Source organism: Lasioglossum baleicum, chromosome 8, assembly GCF_051020765.1.
Source record: "Lasioglossum baleicum chromosome 8, iyLasBale1, whole genome shotgun sequence".
NCBI lineage: Eukaryota > Metazoa > Arthropoda > Insecta > Hymenoptera > Halictidae > Lasioglossum > Lasioglossum baleicum.
The window spans coordinates 17,275,460-17,295,787 of NC_134936.1; the positions used below are offsets into that span (position 1 = coordinate 17,275,460).

Consider the following 20,328-nt stretch of genomic DNA (forward strand, 5'->3'; position numbering starts at 1 on the left):
GACGTCTCCATGAATATTCTTACGAAAGTTACAAAAGCACGATACCGGATGTGGGATTAATTAGACTGCGGATTCTATGCGGAAGAGAAAATGAATTTTCGTTTCGTGGTTCTTGCAATCGAAAATGTTTCTTTTGCATAAAGATCCGCAGTCGAATGATTATAGTTAATATAGTTCAACCTTTCACTTGCCGGAGTCCTTCAAGATGTTGAACGACGAGTAGCTCAGCTTTATAATCTGGAATTGTTGATGGTTAAACATTGTTCGTCATTATTTATCAACGAATGAAATTGTTTCGGAACTAACAGTCACGAACGATTCGGTGGATAAAGTAATGATATGAGCGCTGGACATTTTCACAGGCTTCCTGGCCCTCATCATGATCATTAGCAGATCTTTCATTATGTTCGCTGGAAGCGAGGTCCAGTCCATCTCGTAAATGGCGTCGCACACGTTCCTACTCTGCGAACATCGTTCATTAATCACATCGTCTAGAGAAATCAAAATGTAGGGAGTAATTCGAGACGGATCCAGAAGAGTAAAAAAGAAAAAATGATGTACACATTTATCTGTGCCTGATTTTTCTCTCTGGATCGTATTCGGTCCGCCGAGTGATTCAAGGAAACGAAATTCGGTGCCAACCTTCAACGTCACCTCGTTTCCGTACCAGCAGTATAAATACACCTGCATGAGCATGCAGCACAAATAGGATAGGCTCCACGCGAAGTTCAAGCCGAACGAGCTCGCCGTCGACATTTTGTAAATAGTCAGGCAGAGCACCGTCGAGCTCACGGTGAACTGCAGGAAAATCACGAACGTGAACAATGCGTTCACATTTTCCGCGAACCTGCAATCGGGACATTTATTCGCAACAAATCGGGAATCGAAACCAGAGCCTACACGTTTTGGAGAACACCGGACACTTATTAACGAGCATAACTGATTCAACACACTTTAGATGAGAATAACTTTCTTATGATTGGACCAAACGACTTCAATTTCTCTGTAAGGCTAGAAGAATTAGTTTAGAGATTGTTGTGCAAAAATATGTTGAAAAAATGCATTTGGACGGAATTGTGAAAAACAATAGTAAAAATCAATTTTCACTACTGTTTTTCACAATTCCAAATGCATTTTTTCAACATATTTTTACACATCATTCACTAAACTAATTCCTCTAGCCTTACAGAGAAATTGAAGTCGTTTGGTCCATTCATAAAAAAGTTATTCTGATTTAAAGTGTGTTGAATCAGTTATGCTCGTTAGTGTATAATTACGAAATCAAAATGTTACTAATTTTTTCTAATGTAGAGAACATGTAAATCAAATCTGACCAAAGTATCCTATATTTTATAATTTTTTAAATTGTCAGAACTGACCACAATCATCCCACAATTTCTCAATCCCCTTTTCCAACATTTATTCAAATATTATCGAGTAAAATAATTTTATTTGATAAAATAAAAGCTTGTATTCTTCAATTACCATTTTGTTGAAGATAAGTGTCCGGTGAATCATTTAATCTCAAATTAACACAGCACGATTGAATTAAAAAATTTGATAAAAACGTCAAAGCTCTGCCGCTGAAAAATGGACCCCTCACCTATAGATCTTCATCTGGTGCTCGATCAGGTCCCTGAGGATCCTCTGCCTCCTCATCTTCAGCTCTGCGATTGATTCGCTCTCGCTCTCCGCCTGTGTGAGCAAAGCTGGCAACGATCGAGCACGATGGCAAAATATTTCGAATTGCGCGCTGATCTGGATCATCAGGCCAGAGATCAGGGTCTCGTGGCCCACGCTGGTGTTCGCGCACACCATCAGACCGAGCGACTGCTGGATCAGAGACGCGAAGTAGATCGGCGGAGAGGTTAGATCGTAGGGTGCCCAGTTCGATATTGGAAGGGTTTTCGTGCTGATAAAATGATCTATCTGAGCCACTGTGCCGAAAGACGCTGCTGATTCGTTCAGGATTTCGCAGTATAGTGCGAGCTTCCTGAAAGAAATGGCTGGATGATTTTGAGGAACAGTTATATCGAAAGACGACATTTAAAGGATAGATTTGTGGATTGACCTGGCATGAGCGTCGAACTTCCGTTGTATGACCACCTCCTCCTCGTCCCTTGGCACATGACACTTCAACAGGAGGCTGTTAACCACTCTGACGATCTTCTCACGCTGAATGAACAGATTAGCGACCTTTATGCTGACGCCCAGCACGGAGATACTCAACGAGAATTTGTCAGTGGTAGTATCTAGGTCCTTGCTAATGAACGCGTCGACCAGGGCGTAGAATGTGAAAATGTACAGCAGAAAAGTCATGATCACCGAGTACACATTGTACAACCAGTATTTCAACGAATTCACTGGCCAGGTCGTCGGCCTCCAGAAGCCAACGTACGTGAGCAGTGCAAACGAGAGGGGTAGTGTGTGCATTTTCACGAAGGTGTTTCTTCTTCTAATTTCAACGGATATCAGCAAACTCTTTTGGCACAATTTTCTCTAACGTGAAAGATCTGGAGAATCGAAGTCTCTTTCCAGGACTAAAGTCAAATTTGCGACACTTCGAGAAGCAGAAAATCCATCGCCCAACTGCGCTCTTCGACTTGTGCTTTTCGTTTCGAACGATTTCCCTCTTTGCTAGATATATCGCGACTGCTATTACCTTCCCCCCACTCTTCTCCCCCTCGATCACTGGAACCATAATTATTCCGGTGACTTCCGCCCCTCGGGAAGAAACAATACACCGGAACTACTCTCTCGCGTTCAGGTTCGTTTAAGTATAGCTTCCCTCAGTTTTTTTTCATACTCCTGTTGTTACATCGCGATGACTGTGTCGCTCGAAACGTCGCGAAAATGAATAAACCATAAACTCCGCTAGGTGAACCCTTTCCAGTCGGTCGTCGTCGATTACGGAGGAATGATCATTATACCTCGGGGACGCGATACGATCCCTGTCTCGATACCCGTGAGTACCAATTATTCTGCGACATAGTTCGCCCGATGTTTTCTTCGGCCGAGTAAACAGTATGAATTCATCGGTTACGTTCCGCCGAGGAATAGTTGGAGCTGCTCCAGAAAATATATTTAAATGTGTTTAGTTCCGACGGCCAACCGAGTAACACTTTCTAATTTTGAAGACGTCGTTAACACTGAACGATCAACGCGGCTGGTGCGCGTTGCTCTCGAAAAATGACGGGATTGTTTTGCGATTTGTTTGTACGATTTTTATTGTATATATGACTGTATGCTTACTTCTCAGGTCATTATTGTATAATGTTTACGTGCTTACTTCTCTCTCTCCCTCTAGGTTCAACGTGGAATTGATTGAAGTTTATTTAAAAAATAAGAGTGGCAAGGGTCATCATGAGTGATATAGTGCGATAAATTTGATAAAACAAGGATGCAATGACGTTTCGAAGAAGGCGCGTTCCTTTTTATCAAATAATTGATCCTGTGGTATATAAAGATTCTTTTATGACTGTATCAACTATACTAATCGCGAGCCACAAAGTCTTACGATCCATCAGTCTTGTTTGAGCACGTTGTACGCGGAGTAAGAAGTCTTGATCACCTGCGCGAAAAAATATTTACAATTTCATTTCTAACGAACAACGTAAACAGCACAGAGTATTGAGTAGTGTTTGTAGAGTCGAGTAGAGTAGAGTAGTATTGAGTAGGGTTTGCAATCAGAGCTGGGGAAAATAATATTTTAAATAGTACATCTATACATATACAGGGTGAGGCGCCAGAAACAGGCCACCTGAATAACTCAGCTGCTATTGGTGTTGGGAAGAAATGCATCAGATAGAACTTGCTTGGTTTCGAGGGGGCATTAATCAGATGTTAGTAACTTTTTTGTAGGTGGACGCGTAAAGGACATATGAAGGTCAACTTCACTTTTTTAAATGGAATGAGGTATTTTTTAATACATCAATCAATTCAGCTGGACATTCGTTATAAAAAAGTACTAACCTATGTATGTCGAAAAGTTAGTAGTTCAGGAGATATTTCAATTCAAATAACTCTAAAATACCATTACTGTCGTGTACTAAGACGTTAGAATTTACTTATTTGTAATACTTATTTATAATAACATCACAATATTTGTTTAAAGTTGAAAAATATGTGTTTTTTTCAAAGCCATGTTTCTCAAAAACTGTGCGTATAGGAGAAAAATTAAGGACAGATTCGGAATCAGCGCAAAAAACTCTATAAGAAGGACCCAACAGTATATTGAAAACAAAGGTGTTGGACAGTGTAATTGCCGAGGTGTCATTTATGAATTTTTTCGTCGCGCAGTTTTGATTGCATGCATAGCCCCGCAAAATTTGCCTCATTTCGCATCATCTATTTAAGAAATGCAGGACCAAAAAATGGTGGGATTGCAAGCCCTAGTATTAAGACAGAGGTGACACTCGTGGAACAGTGAAAGGAGTAAACGATAAATCATACGGACCGTCATAAACGACTCCAGATTCACATACATGATGTGAGCACTCTTGAACTCCATGGGGAACGTAGATCGTAGCATAATTACCAATAGGATCCTCTTAGTGTTCTTGTCTAAATGCATCCAATTGCTCGAGAAGATTATATCCGGAACTTCGAGGCTCTAGAACAGAAGATCATGTTAGAAAATGCGTGATAGTAGAGTACTCTACTTTCCAGCTTGATCATGGACCTTTCGTTTGACTTCGTTCCCGTACCAACAGTAGTAAAATATTTGTAACAATGCGCAAACCATGAACATAACGTGCTCGACCACCTTCTCATCTAGGCGTGTCTGTGTTAGCTGGAAAATGGAAAAGCAGACCATCGATACGGCAGCTATCAACTGAAAGCAGAGCACTGCGCTGAAGTTTTTGTTCACGCTCGCCGCACACCTGCAATCGTTTTCGAAATTTACTTTGCAATGCCCAGAAAAGAATTGTAGAAAATTTATCTTAATGAAAAAGTGAAGCATGAAAATTTTTATGGTAACAGAAACATCAATGAAATTGCATTGCCCAGAAAAGAATTATATAAAATTTATTTTAAATTTTATGTTATCCTACAGAGAGAGAAAAGTGAAGTATGAATGGTTGTATCGAGTCCTAACACTGTACGAGGATATTGTTTAAAAATGTTTACAACTCACAAGTATAATTGGTGATGGTGCCAAGCGCATTTCTTCACCGACTTCTTCTGATCGCCTTTAATATTTTGCAGACGATGCCCAAGGATCTCCAGTTGACCGTAAATGCAGATCAACAACCCGTTAAACAGAGAGTCGCAAGCAACGTGCATAGTCGTGTCAAAAGTTAGGCCTACGGCTTGATAAAGGTAAGTGACCGTGTACAGCACCGCCGACGAGTAGTTGTATGGTATCCAAGCTCGAAATGCTAATTTTCGATTTTTTCCCTCCATGATCGGCGTGCCGATCCACACCACCATCATGCTAGCCTGGACCACTGTCATGTATTGAATGGAATTCATGCTGTGGACCAAAGAGAGCAATTAATCAATTCAACTATTCATATATATATATATAATATTTTAAATTTTCAATATAGCTCCACATAAAAAAGTTGAAAATACAACTTTCAGTATTCTTTGAACAATTCCGATCAATTGCAATTTTTGAAAAAATTTCTTTTCACGTCCTGCAGTAAACTAATTGCTCTAGCTTCCCAAAAAAGTTCGAATCGTATAGTACACTATTAAAATAGTTATCGTCTTTTTCTAGAGCGTCCTCAAAATTTTGTCCATTATTGTAAATGACAAGTCACAGACACAATGATTAAAAAATTCTTGTACCGCAACTTACTCGATTATCTTATCGAATCTCATCTTGATGTCCAGTTCCTCGTCGTCCATTGGTGAAAATGGCTCCTTCTGCAGAGTCTTTATCAGAAGAATGATCTTCTCCCGGTTCAGCAAGAAGGTGATCATCTTGCAAACGCACCCAAGCACCGACATCGTGATGTACAGGTTGTCGCTCAGATCTTCCTGACTTCTCACGTTCAGAATTAAATCGAGTACATGCGTCAGCGCTATACTATGTATCAGGCCGAACGCCATCACCGAGTATACCGAGTAGACAAATTTTTTAAAGGAGGATGTCCAGGTGATGGGTCTTAAACACCCTAACGCCGACAGCATCGAGAGAGGTACGCGTAGCGACGTCATTGTCGATCGTCTCTTTCCTCATTCGATCGTAAACAAATTTCAACAAAATAATTTCATACACTTCCGTGTCGGTGAAGTTAGAAAATTCGAAGTATGCTCGAAGACAATTGTACAATTCATAATATTTCGTCTGCGCCCAGTTGATTTGTGCTTTTTAATAATTAGAAGAACATGTTTCATTTGCATGAACGTGTTCTCTTGAAAATGCTTCCCTTGGTATTGCGCGAACAAGATAGGCGAGGAAAGAGACTTCTCGGAACGAAGAGTGAAACGCGACTAACTAATACAGACTATCGGAATTCTCTGAGGACCCTCAGATAGTCTGGACAGTTTCCCTTCGACCAGGCTATGTTATTATGGCAATTACCGACGACCGTGCGCGGCTGCTGCAATTGCACGGGATTCAGAGAGGGTTGTTGTTTAGGTGGACGGACGACGATTTTTAATAATGAAACAGTGGAAGAGGAACGACTCTTTACAGTTCGTTTTTGTTGGACACAGGGAAATACATATTTCAAACAAACTACCAGCAACTGTGCACCGTCAGTCGTTTATTTGTTAGAGACAGCAGTGGTTAGGTAAAGTGCAATCGAAGAAAATGTGTGCCAATAAAAATAGTCTCAAGACGTAGTTCAGCTCTCTTCTCCAACATTTATTACTGTCTCTTCACGAGTGAACAATAACTTCATCGAAAGGTACCTAATGTTGTGGAGAACGAAGGGTGTGGAAGTTCCAATAAACGGGAATGACAGCTAACAGTGAGTGAGTACAACATGTTACGGTTGAAGTTGGTGAAAAGCACTGCCACACCCTTTGGTAGCACGCACCACATGATTGCAGGCCTTTGACACAGTGTTTCCCCTGTAAAACGTAGAATTAGTGCGCCTATTGTATTATTGTTGCACAAAAAAGACGCCTGGAAGTTCTCTGACTCTTTCGCAACTTCCTCGTCTTATTCACAAATTAGTCGATGACTTATATACTTACAAATTTTTATAGTGATTCGAAATTGCATTTCAGAGGCAAGTGTTAGGTTGCAAAGAAAGGAATGCAGGATTTAAACCTACGCTTTCTCGCAGGTTGTTAGAAACAGTCATGGCCGATACGCTTAGTTCAGATGTGATGTATTCGTTGACACTTCCTTTCCCCATACTTCGTTGCTTCTCCGAGCCGCTTGAGCGACACTTCGGCCAAATTTGAACTCGTAGAAAAAAATAAAGCTAAAAACGCGTTTTGACATCCTGAAATAAAAGCTAAATAATTTCATAAAATTTTGAATAAAATTAAATATTGAAAGCATAATTAAATAGACCGTAAATCAAGCTTTAAAATGACATATAACTCATTAAATTAAGATAAATATTTATTGGTATAAAATTGCAATTAAAACAAAACTTTCTTTCCTACAACTAAACTAAAATTCTTTCTTTACAACCTCATAGAAGAGCAAGATTACTTCTCCAGGAAATGGAGGGTACTCTTGATCTCCTAGTTACAAAAATTCATAATCTGTAATTGTAGGAATTTATTGCAAATTATAATCGTTTTACTGTATAATTTATAGTACACTCCTTCAGAATTAACAGGTCACATGATTCACATAGATACTCGTTAACTGCTTTTCTCTGTTCGACTACTCTAATCCTAAGCTACATTGTTCGACGATGGGTTAGCCTCGTGTGAGCACGTTGTACGCCGAATAAGATGTCTTGATCACCTGTAACATTTACAATTTCACTAAACATTAAATCTGTGAAACAGTGGAAAGAGTAAACGATAAATCGTACAAACCCCCATAAACGCGTCCACATTCATAGACATAACTTGAGCGCTCTTGAACTCCATGGGGAATGTAGATCGTAGCATGATCATTAAAAGAGTCCTCTTAGTGTTCTCATTTAAACTGATCCAATTGCTCGCGTAGATCATATCGGAAACCTCGAGGCTCTAAAATAAGTGATCACGTCAGAAAATGCATGAATCTCGGGTATTTCACTTTCTTGGCCCGATTATGTACCTTTTGCTTCACTTCGTTCCCGTACCAACAGTAGTAAAATATTTGCAACATTGGGCAAAAGATGAACATAAAGTTCTCGACCATTTTTGCAAGTAACCGTGTCTGCGACAGCTGGAAAATCGAGAAGCAGACCATCGACACGGACATGAACATTTGAAAGAAAAGTACTACTTGGAATGTTTTGTTCACGTTCGCTGCGTATCTGCAATATATAATTACAAAAAATTTCACTTTCTCAATTTATTGATACATTATTTATATGTGAAGTGTTTAAATATTCTGAGAAACTGACACGTATAGTTGGTGATGGTGTTTAGCGCATTTGATAACTGACTTTCCCTCATCTTCCGTAATCTTTTGCAGACGGTGCCCAAGCATCTCCAGTTGACCGTAAATGCAGATCAACATTCCGCTGAACAGAGTGTCGCAAGCAACGTGTACAGTCGTCTCAAAGGTTATGGCAACGAATTGGTACAGGTAAGTTATTGCGTAAAGCGTCGGCGATGAATAGTTGTACGGAAACCATGCGCGAAATGCTAACTTTCGATTTTTCCCTTCCATGATGGGCGTGCTGATCCATCCTACCAACAGGGTGATCTGAATCGCCCCCATGAATTGAATCGTATTCATGCTGCAATCCAACAAATCAAGCAATCCCATCATTGATTTATTTTGTTCCATCAATTTTCTATCAAATTAAGCTGAGGAAATGATTAAAAAACTTCAACAGGCACTTTTTTGTTATTTTTAGAAAGTTATCAAAAATCGCACTGGAGTGATGACTCTTAGAGTCAGAATTATTGTAGTTCATTTCCAATTTTTAAATACTTTTGGCGCAACGGTTCGATCGTTTAGAAATAAAAATTTATTAACAGCAAATACCATCGATAGAAGAAACATATTTATTATTCTAGTTCGTAAGAAAAGTTCAATTTTCTAGTTAAAATATCTCCGACTGCAAAAGATTCAAAAATAGTGACTCACTCGATTATCTTGTCGAGTCTGCTCTTAATGTCCATCTCCTGCTCGTCCACGGGCAGAAATGGCTCCCTTCGTAGAATGTTTAACAAAGTAACGATGTTCTTCCGATTCAATAATATCATGGTCATCTTGCATACGCCTCCGGCCACAGACGCCATTATGTAGACGATGTCACTGAAATCTTTCTGGGTTCTTACGTGGAACATTAGTTCGACAAGATGCGTCAGCATCACACTCTGCATGAAACCGTACGCTATCACCGAGTACACGAGGTATACAAATTTTTTGAACGAGGATGTCCAGGTGACCGGTCTCAGACAGCCACACACTGTCAGCATCGAGAGTGCTACCCGAAATGATGCCATTGTCAATTTATTTCCCCTTTTGTACTTTTTGATTCGATCACAAAAGAAATTTTAAGAAGACAAAAAAAAATAGTAAAGACATTTATTCAAGCGTATCGTCGAGTTTCGTTTCTAAGATAATGATTCTCGAGATCATGTTTCGGATTGAATTCACAGACCAGTGTGCGCGTACAGTAATTTTATTTCTTATCGTATGAGGATTTAGCCTTCCCAGGACAGAGACACAAACGCGACTGGCTAACGCAGACTATCGGAATTCCCTCTGCACCCTCAGATGGTCTCGACAGTCTCCCTTCGACCAGGTAGCCTATATTATTATGCCAATTACGATCGTACGACTGTAGCAATCGTCATGACAAAAATAAGCTTGCAACCCTTGTGGTATCTACATTTTTCTCGATTTTTTCTAGTTGTTGATTTCTACTGCAACTTTGCGTGGGATTGAGAAAGGGGTGTTTAGGTAGACGGACAGGTTTTAATAATGAAACGATCGACGATGGACGATACGGGGAGATACATATTTTAAACAATCTACAAACAGCTGCGCACTGACAGTCGTCTATTTGTTAGAAGCTGCAGTACCTCGGTAAAATTCAATCGAAGAGAATGTGCGCCAATAAAAAGAGTCTTTTTTTGAGAAGTTGCTCAACTTTCTTCTCTAACATTTAGTACTGTGTCATATATCACGATTGAACAACAATTTTAATATTTCCATTAATTGGTGATCGAAAGATACCTCATGTTGTGGAGAACGAATGGTGTGGAAGTTGCAAAAAACGTGAACGACACCTAACAGTGAGTACAACATGTTAAGGTTGAAGTTGGTGGAAAGCACTGCCACGCCCTTTGGCAGCACGCACCACATGATTGCAGACCTTTGACACAGTATTTTCCCTGTAAAACGTAGAATTAGTGCGTCTATTGAATTACAGTTGCATAAAAAAGACACCTGGATGATTTTTGACCCCTTCGCAACTTCCTCTTCTTATTTACAAATCAATCGATGATTTTTACACTCACAGTTTTTATAGTGACTGCACAACCCCCACTACATAATTTTTGTCGCACAAAATTTCATTTCAGAGGCAAGTAGAAGAGCAAAAATACTTCTCCAGGAAATGTGGGGTACCCTTGATCTCCTAGTTTTAAAAATTCGTATTTTTTTGTAGTAATTTATTTCAAACTATATTCAATTTACTGTATAATCTATAGTACATTCCGTCAGAATTAACAGTTCACGTGATTCACATAAATATTCGTTAACTGCTTTTCTCTGTTCGACTATTCTAATCCTGAGCTACATTGTTCGACGATCCGTTAGCCTCATGTGAGCAAGTTATACGCCGAATATGAAGTCTTGATCACCTGTAATATGTACAATTTCTATAAACATCTCCACTATAAAAATAAGATGGTTATGATTAAAATTATAAACTGCAGGCCGAGTTCTGAAAGAAGCAATAAACCTGTGTAACAGTGAAGAGAGTAAACGATAAATCATACAGACCGTCATGAACGACTCCAAGTTCATAGACATAATATGAGCGCTCGTTATCTCCATAGGGAATTTAGATCGTAACATAATCATTAAAAGAGTCCTCTTAGTGTTTTTATCTTGACTGATCCAATTGCTCGCGAAGATCATATCGGAAACCTCGAGGCTCTAAAATAAGAGATCACGTCAGATAATGCTTGATTCTCGGGTATCGGGAATATTCGGGCATCCGGTATACAGGGTGTTCATTTGAAAACTATCTAGCCGAATATCTCGGAAAGTATGAGAGGTATTAAATAAAGTGTAAAACATGTGTCCAAGGATTTCGTATCTTTTTTTAAGAAGTTATTAACAAAAATGTTTAATTCCAGGTGCGTTGGAAATTTAGACGCGAGGGATGAATTGGAGAAGGCAGTCGTTGTCTGAAAGTCGTAGAGTAAGTTGTAAGAAGTTGAGGATTGAAGTCGTACAGTTGTCGTCGCGTAGTTTAGTAATCAGTAGTTTAGGGTAACAGTAAGTTTTTAATCGCGCATCTCTATTTCACATCTTTTCTTCCTTAAATAAATAATAAATTATACGTGTTACCACAAAACTTTCTTGGCTTGATTATGGACCTTTCGCTTAACTTCGTTCCCGTACCAACAATAGTAAAATATTTGCAACACTGGGCAAAAAATGTACAAAGCGTTCTTGATCATGTCTGCAAGCAGTTGCGTTTGTGTCAGCTGGAAAATGGAGAAGCAGACCAGCGACACGGACATGATCATTTGGGAGAAAAGCACTGCGTTGAAAGTTTTGTTCACGCTCGCTGCGTATCTGCAATTATTTGAACAAATTTCACTGACGAGCAGCTGTGATGTACCACAAATTTTCAAATACAAGTAAGGAGAATTTTCAATCCGCTAAAAAATTATGCACATGACGATTCAGCAGTGCCGGATTAAGCCAGCGCGGGGCCCGTAGCATTTGCTACTTCTGCTACGGGGCTTAACCCGGCCCTGCGATTCAGTGAACATTTTGAGAAACTGACACATATAATTGGTGATGGTGACGAGCGCATTTGATAACCGACTTCTCCTCATCGTTCGTAATCCTTTGCAGACGATGCCCAAGGATCTCCAGTTGTCCGTAAATGCAGATCAGCATTCCGCTGAACAATGTGTCGCAAGCAACGTGTACAGTCGTCTCAAAAGTTGTGGCAACAAATTGGTATAGGTAAGTGATTGCATACAACGTCGGCGAGGAATAGTTGTACGGAAACCACGCGCGAAATACCAATTGTCTATTTTGTCCTTCCATGATAGGCGTGCTGATCCACCCTATGAACAAGGTGATCTGAATCGCCCCCATGAATAGAATCGAGTTCATGCTGCAATCGAAAGAGCCCAGAAATCCAACTGTTAATTCAATCCCATTATTTCATGTTCGATAAATCCGAAAATTGAACGAATTATTTCATTGCAAAGGAAGACAATCTTGTTATCGTTTCAAATTAATGAAATACAGTCGGTTTTAGTGCTCCCAAAAATTGAACGATTTATCTCATTGCGAAGAAATTTGAATAGAGACAATCTCTTTACTTTTGCAAATTAATGAAGAACAGTCGGTTTTAGTGCTCTGTAAACCTTGTATTAAAAAACAGTGACTCACTCGATTATTTTGTCGAGTCTGTTCTTAATGTCCATCTCCTCCTCGTCCACGGGCAGAAATGGCTCCCTCCGCAGAATTTTTAACAAAGTAGCGATGTTCTTTCGGTTCATTAATATCGTGGTCATCTTGCAAATGCCTCCGGTCACAGACGTCATAATGTGTGCGATGTCACTGAAATCTTTCTGGCTTCTCACGTTGAACAGTAGCTCGACAAGATGCGACAGCATCAAACTTTGCATGAGACCGTAAGCAATCACCGTGTACACGAGGTATACAAATTTTTTGAACGAGGATGTCCAGGTGACCGGTCTCAGGCAGCCACACACTGTCAGCATCGAGAGTGCTATCCGAAATGAGGCCATTGTCAATCTATTTCCCTTTTGTACTTTCTCATTCGATCACAGAAGATATTTTAAGAAGACGGCCAAATTAATGAAGGCATTTATACAAGTGTATCGTCGAGTTTTCTGAGATAACGATTCTTGAGATCATGTTTCGGATTGAATTCACGAACCAGTGTGGGTACAGTAATTTTATTTCTTATCGTATGAGAATTTAGCCTTCCCAGGACAAAGACCGAAACGCAACTGACTAACGCAGACTATGGGAATTCCCTCAGCACCCTCAGATAGTCTAGAGAGTCCCCCTTCGACCAGGCATGCTATGTTATTATGGCAAATTACGACTACGCTGCTGTTGCAATTGTCATAACGAAAATAAGCTTGCAACCCTCGCGGTATCCACATTTTTCTCGATTCTTTTTCCAGTTGTTGATTTCTACTGCGACTTTACGTGGAATTGAGAAAGGGGTGTTTAGTTAGATGGACAGGTTTTAATAATGCAACGATCGACGATGGACGATACGGGGAGATACATATTTTAAACAATCTACGAACAGTTGCGCACTAAAAGTCGTCTATTTGTTAGAAGTTGCAGTACCGAGGTAAAATTCAATCGAAGAGAATGTGTGCCAATAAAAATAGTCTTTTGAAGACGTAGCTCACAACATTCTCCTCTATCATTTATTACTGTGTTCACGATTAAACAACAATTTTAATATTCTCGTAAAACGTATAATTAGTGCGCCTATTGTATTATTGTTACACAAAAGAGACACCTGGAAGATTTTTGACTCCTTCGCAGTTTCGTCTTCTTATTTACAAATCAGATGATTAGGTCACTCACAATTTTTATAGTGATTCAAAATTTAATTTCAGAGGCAAGTAGAACAGCAAGAATACTTCTCTAGGAAATATGGGGTACTCTTGATCTCCTAGTTTGGAAAATTCGTATTTTGTGGTTGTACTAATTTATTGCAAACTATATTCAATTTACTGTATAATCTATAGTAAACTTCGTCAGAATTAACAATTCGCGTGATTCACATAGATATTCGTTAACAGCTTTTCTCTATTCGACTATTCTAATCATGAACTACACGGTTTGACGATCCGTTAGCCTTGTGTGAGCAAATTGTACGCCGAATAAGAAGTCTTGATCACCTGTAACATTTACAATTTCACTAAAGGTCACCACAAAAAATTAAATGGTTATAATAAAATTTAGAAACGGCAGACAGAGTTCAGGAAGAAGCATTAAACCTCTAAAACAGTGAAAAGAGTAAACGATAGATCATACAGACCGTCATAAACGTCTCCACGTTCATAGACATAATACGAGCGCTCTTCATCTCCATAGGGAATGTAGATCGCAACATAATCATTAAAAGAGTCGTCTTAGTTTTCTTATCTAAACCGATCCAATTGCCCGCGAAGATCATATCGGAAACCTCGAGGCTCTATAATAAGAGATCACGTCAGAAAACGTATGAATTTCGGGTATTAAGCTTCCTTGGCTTGGTTACGCGGACCTTTCGCTTCACTTCGTTCCCGTACCAACAATAGTAAAATATTTCCAACATTGGGCAGAATATGTACATAATGTTCTCGATCATTTTTGAAAGTAATAGCGTCTGCGACAGCTGGAAAATGCCGAAGCACACCATCGACACGGACATGAGCATTTGTAAGAGAAGCACTACCTGGAAAATTTTGTTCACGTTCGCTGCGTATCTGCAATTATTTCAAAAATTTTCATTTACTTAATTTCACATTCGCAATTCATCGAAACATTATTTACAGTGACTCCCACAAATATTCGGACACTCTTAAAAAGCCGATACCTTTTTTCAAATTGGACTATACGATTCGAACTTTTTTGAGAAGCTAGAGCAATTAGTTTACTACAGGATGTGAAAAGAATTTTTTTTGAAAATTGCAATTGGTCGGAATTGTATACAAAGTACCAAAAGTTGCGTTTTACAACTTTTTAATGTGGGCCTATGTTGAAAATTTAAAACATACGTTTTGTAGATCTGTGTCAATTCTACGCACTGTGAAAGTTTCATCGAAATCGGTTGGTGCGGAAAAAAGCGACAGCCATTGAAAGAATCTGTAGTTATAGGCCGAAAATCATGAAAATCTGCAATTTTTACCATCTTTAAACGTTTGTAGCTCATTGCAACGTCGACCGATATTGACGAAATTTTCAGAATATGTTCAATTCACAAAGATCTACAAAACGTATTCTTTAAATTTTGAATATAGGCCCACATTAAAAGGTTGTAAAAAGCAACTTTTTGTATTTTCTCTACAATTCCGACCAATTGCAATTTTCGAAAAAAATTCTTTTCACATCCTGTAGTAAATGAATTGATCTAGCTTCCCAAAAAAGATCAAATCGTATAATACAATATTAAAAAAGTTATCGCCTTTTTAAGAGTGTCCGAATATTTGTGGGAGTCACTGTGAGAAGTCTATAAACATTTTGAGAGACTGACACGTATAGCTGGTGATGGTGTTTAGCGCATTTGATAACCGACTTTCCCTCATCGTTCGTAATCGTTTGCAGACGGTGGCCAAGGATCTCCAGTTGACCGTAAATGCAGATCAGCATTCCGCTGAACAGAGTGTCGCAGGCGACATGTATAGTCGTCAAAACAGTTGCGGCAACGAATTGATACAGGTAAGTGACTACATACACCGTCAGCGACGAATAGTCATACGGAAACCACGTGTGAAATGTTAATTTTCTATTTCTTCCTTCCATGATCGGCGTCCTGATCCACCCTATCAACAAGGTGATCTGAATCGCCCCCATATATAGAATCGAATTCATGCTGCAATCCAAAGAGCCCAGCAATCCAACTGTTAATTCAATCCCATTATTTCATGTTCGATAAATCCGACAATTGAACGAATTATCTCATTGCAAAGAAAGACAATCTTGTTACCGTTACAAATTACAGGGTGACAAGAAATAACGTCAGAAGAGCTGCGGCCCATAGCCGAAAATTTCAAAACACGTTTGAGCCTTTGAATCGGCGCGAAGGGTGGCCACTTCGAAACTTCTTAAATATATGAATACTAAAGGTCTATATGTTATGGTTGTTATATCATTTGGTTTTTTCAAAATTTGTCGATTTGACAGAATTATAATAAGAAATGTTTAACTCCGCTATTTCTTGTCACCCTGTAATGAAAAACAGTCGGTTTTTGGTGCTCTGCAACCCTACTATTAAAAAGTAATAACTCACACGATTATTTTGTCGAGTCTGTTGTTAATGTCCATCTCCTCCTCGTCCACCGGCAGAAACGGCTCTCTCCGCAGAATGGTTATCAAAGTAACGATGTTCTTCCGATACGCCAATATCGTTATCATCTTGCAAATGCATACGATCACGGAGGTCAACATGATTATGATGACACTAAATTCATTCTCGCTTCTCTCGTTTAACACCACCTCGACAAGAGCGGACAGCATCAAACTTTGCATGAGACCGAAAGCAATCACCGTGTACACCAAGTATAGAAATTTTTTGAACGAGGATGTCCAGGTGATGGGTCTCATGCAGCCACACACTGACAGCATCGAGAGTGCTATCCGAAATGATGCCATTGTCAATTTATTTCCCTTTTGTACTTTTTGATTCGATCACAAAAAATAATTTAAGAAGACGAAGAAATAAGTAAAGACATTTATTCAAGTGTATCGTCGAGTTTCGTAACAAGGCAATTTTCTAAGGTGACGATTCTTCATTCAAGATCATGTTTCGGATTGAATTCACGAATACAGTAGTTTTATTTCTTATCGTATGAGAAATTAGCCTTTGCAGAACAGAGACACAAACGCGACTGGCTGACGCAGACTATCGGAATTCCCTCGGTACCCTCTGATAGTCGCGACAGTCTCCCTTCGACCAGGTAGCCTATAGGCTTATTATGGCAATTACGACTGCGCGACTGGTACAATTGTCATAACGAAAAAATACTTGCAACCCTTGCGGTGTATTTTTAGTTTTCTTCATTCTTTCTCCAGTTGTTGATTTCTACTGCAACTTTGCGTGCGATTGAGAAAGGGGTGTTTAGATAGACGGACAGGTTTTAATAATGGATCGGTCGACGAGGACAATACGGGGAGATACATATTTTAAAGAATCTACGAACTGTTGCGCACTGACAGTCGTCTGTTTGTTAGAAGCTGCAGTACCGAGGTAAAGTTCAATCGAAGAAAATGTGTGCCAATAAAAAGAGTCTTTTGAAGACGTTGCTCAACATTCTTCTGTATCATTTGTTACTGCCTTCACGATTGAACAATAATTTTATATCTTTCCATTAATTGGTGATCGGTACCTCATGTTGTGGAGAACGGAGGGTGTGGAAGTTGCAATAATGTGGATGGCAGGTGACAGTGAGTGAGTAGAACATGCAGCGGTTGAAGTGGGTGAAAAGTATTGCCACAGCTTCTGGTAGCACGCACGACATGATTGCAGGCCTTTGACACAGTGTTTCCCCTGTAAAACGTAGAAGTAGTGCGCCCATTGAATTACTGTTGCACAGAAAAGACACTTGGAAGTTCCTGATTCTTTCGCAACTTCCTCTTCTTATTCACAAAGTCGGTGACTTGGATACTTACAATTTTTATAGTGATTCAAAATTTCATTTCAGAGGCAAGTATGTATTTGATTGTAATTAGGTTGTAAAGAAAGCAATGCAGGATTTAAACCTACGTTTTCTCGCAGGTGGTTAGTAACAGTCATGGCCGATACGCTTAGTTCAGAAGCAAGCTTTTCTTGTAGTTGTAGTAATTTATTGCAAACTATATTCAATTTACTGTATAATCTATAGTACACTCCGTCAGAATTAACAGCCCACGTGTTTCACATAGATATTCGTTGACTGATTTTCTCTGTTCGACTACTCTAATCTTGAGCTACATGGTTTGACGATCCGTTACCCTCGTGTGAGCACGTTGAACGCCGAATAAGAAGTCTTGATCACCTGTAACATTTACAATTTCATTAAATATCTCCACTATAAAAATCAGATGGTTATGATAAAAATTATAAACTGCAGACCGAGTTCTGAAAGAAACAATAAACCTGTGTAACAGTGAAGAAAGTAAACGATAAATCATACAGACCGACATAAACGACTCCACGTTCATATACATAATATGAGCGGTCCTGATCTCTATAGGGAATGTAGATCGTAACATAATCATTAAAAGAGTCCTCTTAGTGTTCTTATCTAGACTGATCCAATTGCCCGCGAAGATCATATCGGAAACCTCGAGGCTCTAAAATAAAAGATCACGTCAGAAAACGCATGAATCTCGAGTATTTAACTTTCTTAGTTTGATCATGGACCTTTCGCTTAACTTCGTTCCCGTACCAACAATAGTAAAATATTTGCAACACTGGACAAATCACGTAAAAACATTGCTTGATCACGTCTGCAAGTAATTGCGTTTGCGTCAGCTGGAAAATGGCGAAGCACACCACCGACACGGACATGAGCATTTGAAAGAGAAGCACTACTTGGAATGTTTTGTTCATGTTCGCTGCGTATCTGCAATTATTTCAAAAAATTCCACTTACTTAATTTCACTTTCCCATTTCATTGAAACATTATTTATGTATGAAACTGACACGTATAGTTGGTGATGGTGACGAGCGCATTTGATAACCGACTTCTCCTCATCGTTCTTAATCCTTTGCAGACGATGCCCGAGGATCTCCAGTTGACCGTAAATGCAGATCAGCATTCCGCTGAACAATGTGTCGCAAGCAGCGTGTGCAGTCGTCTCCAAATTAAAGGCAACGAATTGGTATAGGTAAGTGACAGCGTACAGCGTCGGCGAGGAATAGTTGTACGGAAACCATGAGCGAAATGCTAATTGTCTATTTTTTCCTTCCATGACAAGCGTGCCGATCCACCCTATGAACAAGGCGATCTGAAGCGCCCCCATGAATTGAATCGAATTCATGCTGCAATCCAAACAGCCCAGCAATCCAACTGTTACTTTAATCGCATTATTTCATGTTCCATCAATCCAAAAATTGAACGATTTATCTCATTGCAAGGTTGAACAGGGCGGTCTTGTTAATTTTAAAAATTAATGAAGAACAGTCGGTTAATGGTCTTGTAAACCTCGTATTAGAAAATAGTGACTTACTCGATTATTTTGTCGAGTCTGTTCTTAATGTCCATCTCCTCCTTGTCCACGGGCAGAAATGGCTCCCTCCGCAGAATTTTTAACAAAGTAACGATGTTCTTGCGATTCACTAATATCGTGGTGACCTTGCAAACGCTTCCTGCCGCAGCCGTCATAATGATTACGACGTCACTGAAATCTTTCTGGCTTTTCACGTTGAACAGCAGCTCGAGAAAACACGACAGCATCAAACTTTGCATGAGACCGTAAGCAATCACCGTGTACACCAAGTATACAAATCTTTTAAACGAGGATGTCCAGGTGACCGGTCTCATACAGCCTAACACTGTCAGCATCGAGAGTACTATCCGAAACGATGCCATTGTCAATCTATTTCCCTTTTGTAGTTTCTCATTCGACCACAAAAGATATTTTAAGGAGACGGACAAATTAATGAAGACATTTATCCAAGTGTATTGTCGAGTTTCGAAACAAGGCAATTTTCTAAGATAATGATTCTTGAGATCATGTTTTGGATTGAATTCGCGAACCAGTTTGGGTACAGTAGTTTTATTTCTTATCGTATGAAAACTTAGCCTTTCCAGAACAGAGACCGGCACGCAACTGACTAACGTAGGCAATCGGAATTCCCTCAGCACCCTCAGATAGTCTGGGCAGTCACCCTTCGACCAGGCATGCAATGTTATTATGGCAATTACGACTGCGCGACTGTCGCAATTGTCATAGCGAAAATAAGCTTGCAACCCTCGCGGTATCCACATTTTTCTCGATTCTTTTTCCAGTTGTTGATTTCTACTGCGACTTTACATGGGATTGAGAAAGGGGTGTTTAGGTAGATGGACAGTTTTTAATAATAGAACGATCGACGATGGACGATACGGGGAGATACATATTTTAAACAATCTACGAACAGTTGCCCACTAAAAGTCGTCTATTTCTTAGAAGTTGCAGTATCGAGGTAAAATTCAATCGAAGAGAATGTGTGCCAATAAAAATAGTCTTTTGAAGACGTAGCTCTACATCATTCTCCTCTATCATTTATTACTGTGTTCACGATTGAACAACAATTTTAATATTCCCATTAATTGGTGTTGAATGGTACCTTATGGTGTGGACAACAAAGGGTGTGGAAGTTG

General features: G+C 39.5%; 6 protein-coding genes across 6 annotated transcripts in view; 1 reads left to right on the forward strand and 5 right to left on the reverse strand.

The window, feature by feature from the left end:
• The window catches only part of LOC143211534 (uncharacterized), a 40,455-nt gene that overhangs the window by 4,714 nt on the left and 15,413 nt on the right, over nucleotides 1-20,328 (forward strand). Inside the window, exons 2-3 of the mRNA XM_076429311.1 lie at nucleotides 5,209-12,241; nucleotides 15,587-18,850. Coding sequence (XP_076285426.1) covers nucleotides 16,299-16,664 — 366 coding nt within the window. The 5' untranslated portion in view covers nucleotides 5,209-12,241; nucleotides 15,587-16,298 and the 3' untranslated portion in view covers nucleotides 16,665-18,850. The remainder of the gene's footprint in view (nucleotides 1-5,208; nucleotides 12,242-15,586; nucleotides 18,851-20,328) is intronic.
• On the reverse strand, nucleotides 166-6,426 carry LOC143211151 (uncharacterized). Its single transcript, XM_076428612.1, is given in 10 exon segments — nucleotides 166-237; nucleotides 307-462; nucleotides 643-847; nucleotides 1,604-1,993; nucleotides 2,072-2,499; nucleotides 2,864-2,951; nucleotides 4,368-4,612; nucleotides 4,682-4,883; nucleotides 5,138-5,476; nucleotides 5,807-6,426. Coding segments are annotated over 10 exon segments (2,487 nt in total). The 5' UTR covers nucleotides 6,169-6,426.
• On the reverse strand, nucleotides 7,834-9,961 carry LOC143211152 (odorant receptor Or1-like). The gene is made up of 4 exons (XM_076428613.1): nucleotides 9,170-9,961; nucleotides 8,474-8,816; nucleotides 8,186-8,419; nucleotides 7,834-8,115 (listed from the first exon to the last, which is right to left on the reverse strand). Exons 1-4 carry the CDS (start codon nucleotides 9,529-9,531, stop codon nucleotides 7,906-7,908), a joined length of 1,149 nt encoding a protein of 382 aa, XP_076284728.1. The 5' UTR covers nucleotides 9,532-9,961; the 3' UTR covers nucleotides 7,834-7,905.
• On the reverse strand, nucleotides 11,329-13,198 carry LOC143211154 (odorant receptor Or1-like). Its single transcript, XM_076428614.1, has 3 exons — nucleotides 12,677-13,198; nucleotides 12,057-12,395; nucleotides 11,329-11,842 (listed from the first exon to the last, which is right to left on the reverse strand). Exons 1-3 carry the CDS (start codon nucleotides 13,036-13,038, stop codon nucleotides 11,608-11,610), a joined length of 936 nt encoding a protein of 311 aa, XP_076284729.1. The 5' UTR covers nucleotides 13,039-13,198; the 3' UTR covers nucleotides 11,329-11,607.
• On the reverse strand, nucleotides 18,611-19,196 carry LOC143211532 (odorant receptor Or1-like). Its single transcript, XM_076429309.1, has one exon. It carries the CDS (start codon nucleotides 19,001-19,003, stop codon nucleotides 18,611-18,613), a length of 393 nt encoding a protein of 130 aa, XP_076285424.1. The 5' UTR covers nucleotides 19,004-19,196.
• LOC143211155 (uncharacterized) lies at nucleotides 19,189-20,027 on the reverse strand. Its single transcript, XM_076428615.1, has one exon. It carries the CDS (start codon nucleotides 19,951-19,953, stop codon nucleotides 19,189-19,191), a length of 765 nt encoding a protein of 254 aa, XP_076284730.1. The 5' UTR covers nucleotides 19,954-20,027.

What these genes read in the sequence shown, in the direction of transcription:
- LOC143211152 (XM_076428613.1), bottom strand. Translation starts at nt 9,531, where the DNA reads ATGGCATCATTTCGGGTAGCACTCTCGATGCTGACAGTGTGTGGCTGT. An exon ending in AGACTCGACAAGATAATCGA is followed by an intron (nt 8,817 to 9,169) that starts GTGAGTCACTAT and finishes GTTGGATTGCAG; the next exon opens with CATGAATACGATTCAATTCA. An exon ending in GGAACGAAGTGAAGCAAAAG is followed by an intron (nt 8,116 to 8,185) that starts GTACATAATCGG and finishes CACTTATTTTAG; the next exon opens with AGCCTCGAGGTTTCCGATAT.
- LOC143211154 (XM_076428614.1), bottom strand. Translation starts at nt 13,038, where the DNA reads ATGGCCTCATTTCGGATAGCACTCTCGATGCTGACAGTGTGTGGCTGC. An exon ending in AGACTCGACAAAATAATCGA is followed by an intron (nt 12,396 to 12,676) that starts GTGAGTCACTGT and finishes TTTCGATTGCAG; the next exon opens with CATGAACTCGATTCTATTCA. An exon ending in CACCATCACCAATTATATGT is followed by an intron (nt 11,843 to 12,056) that starts GTCAGTTTCTCA and finishes AAATAATTGCAG; the next exon opens with ATACGCAGCGAGCGTGAACA.
- LOC143211532 (XM_076429309.1), bottom strand. Translation starts at nt 19,003, where the DNA reads ATGAATTCGATTCAATTCATGGGGGCGCTTCAGATCGCCTTGTTCATA.
- LOC143211155 (XM_076428615.1), bottom strand. Translation starts at nt 19,953, where the DNA reads ATGTGGATACCGCGAGGGTTGCAAGCTTATTTTCGCTATGACAATTGC.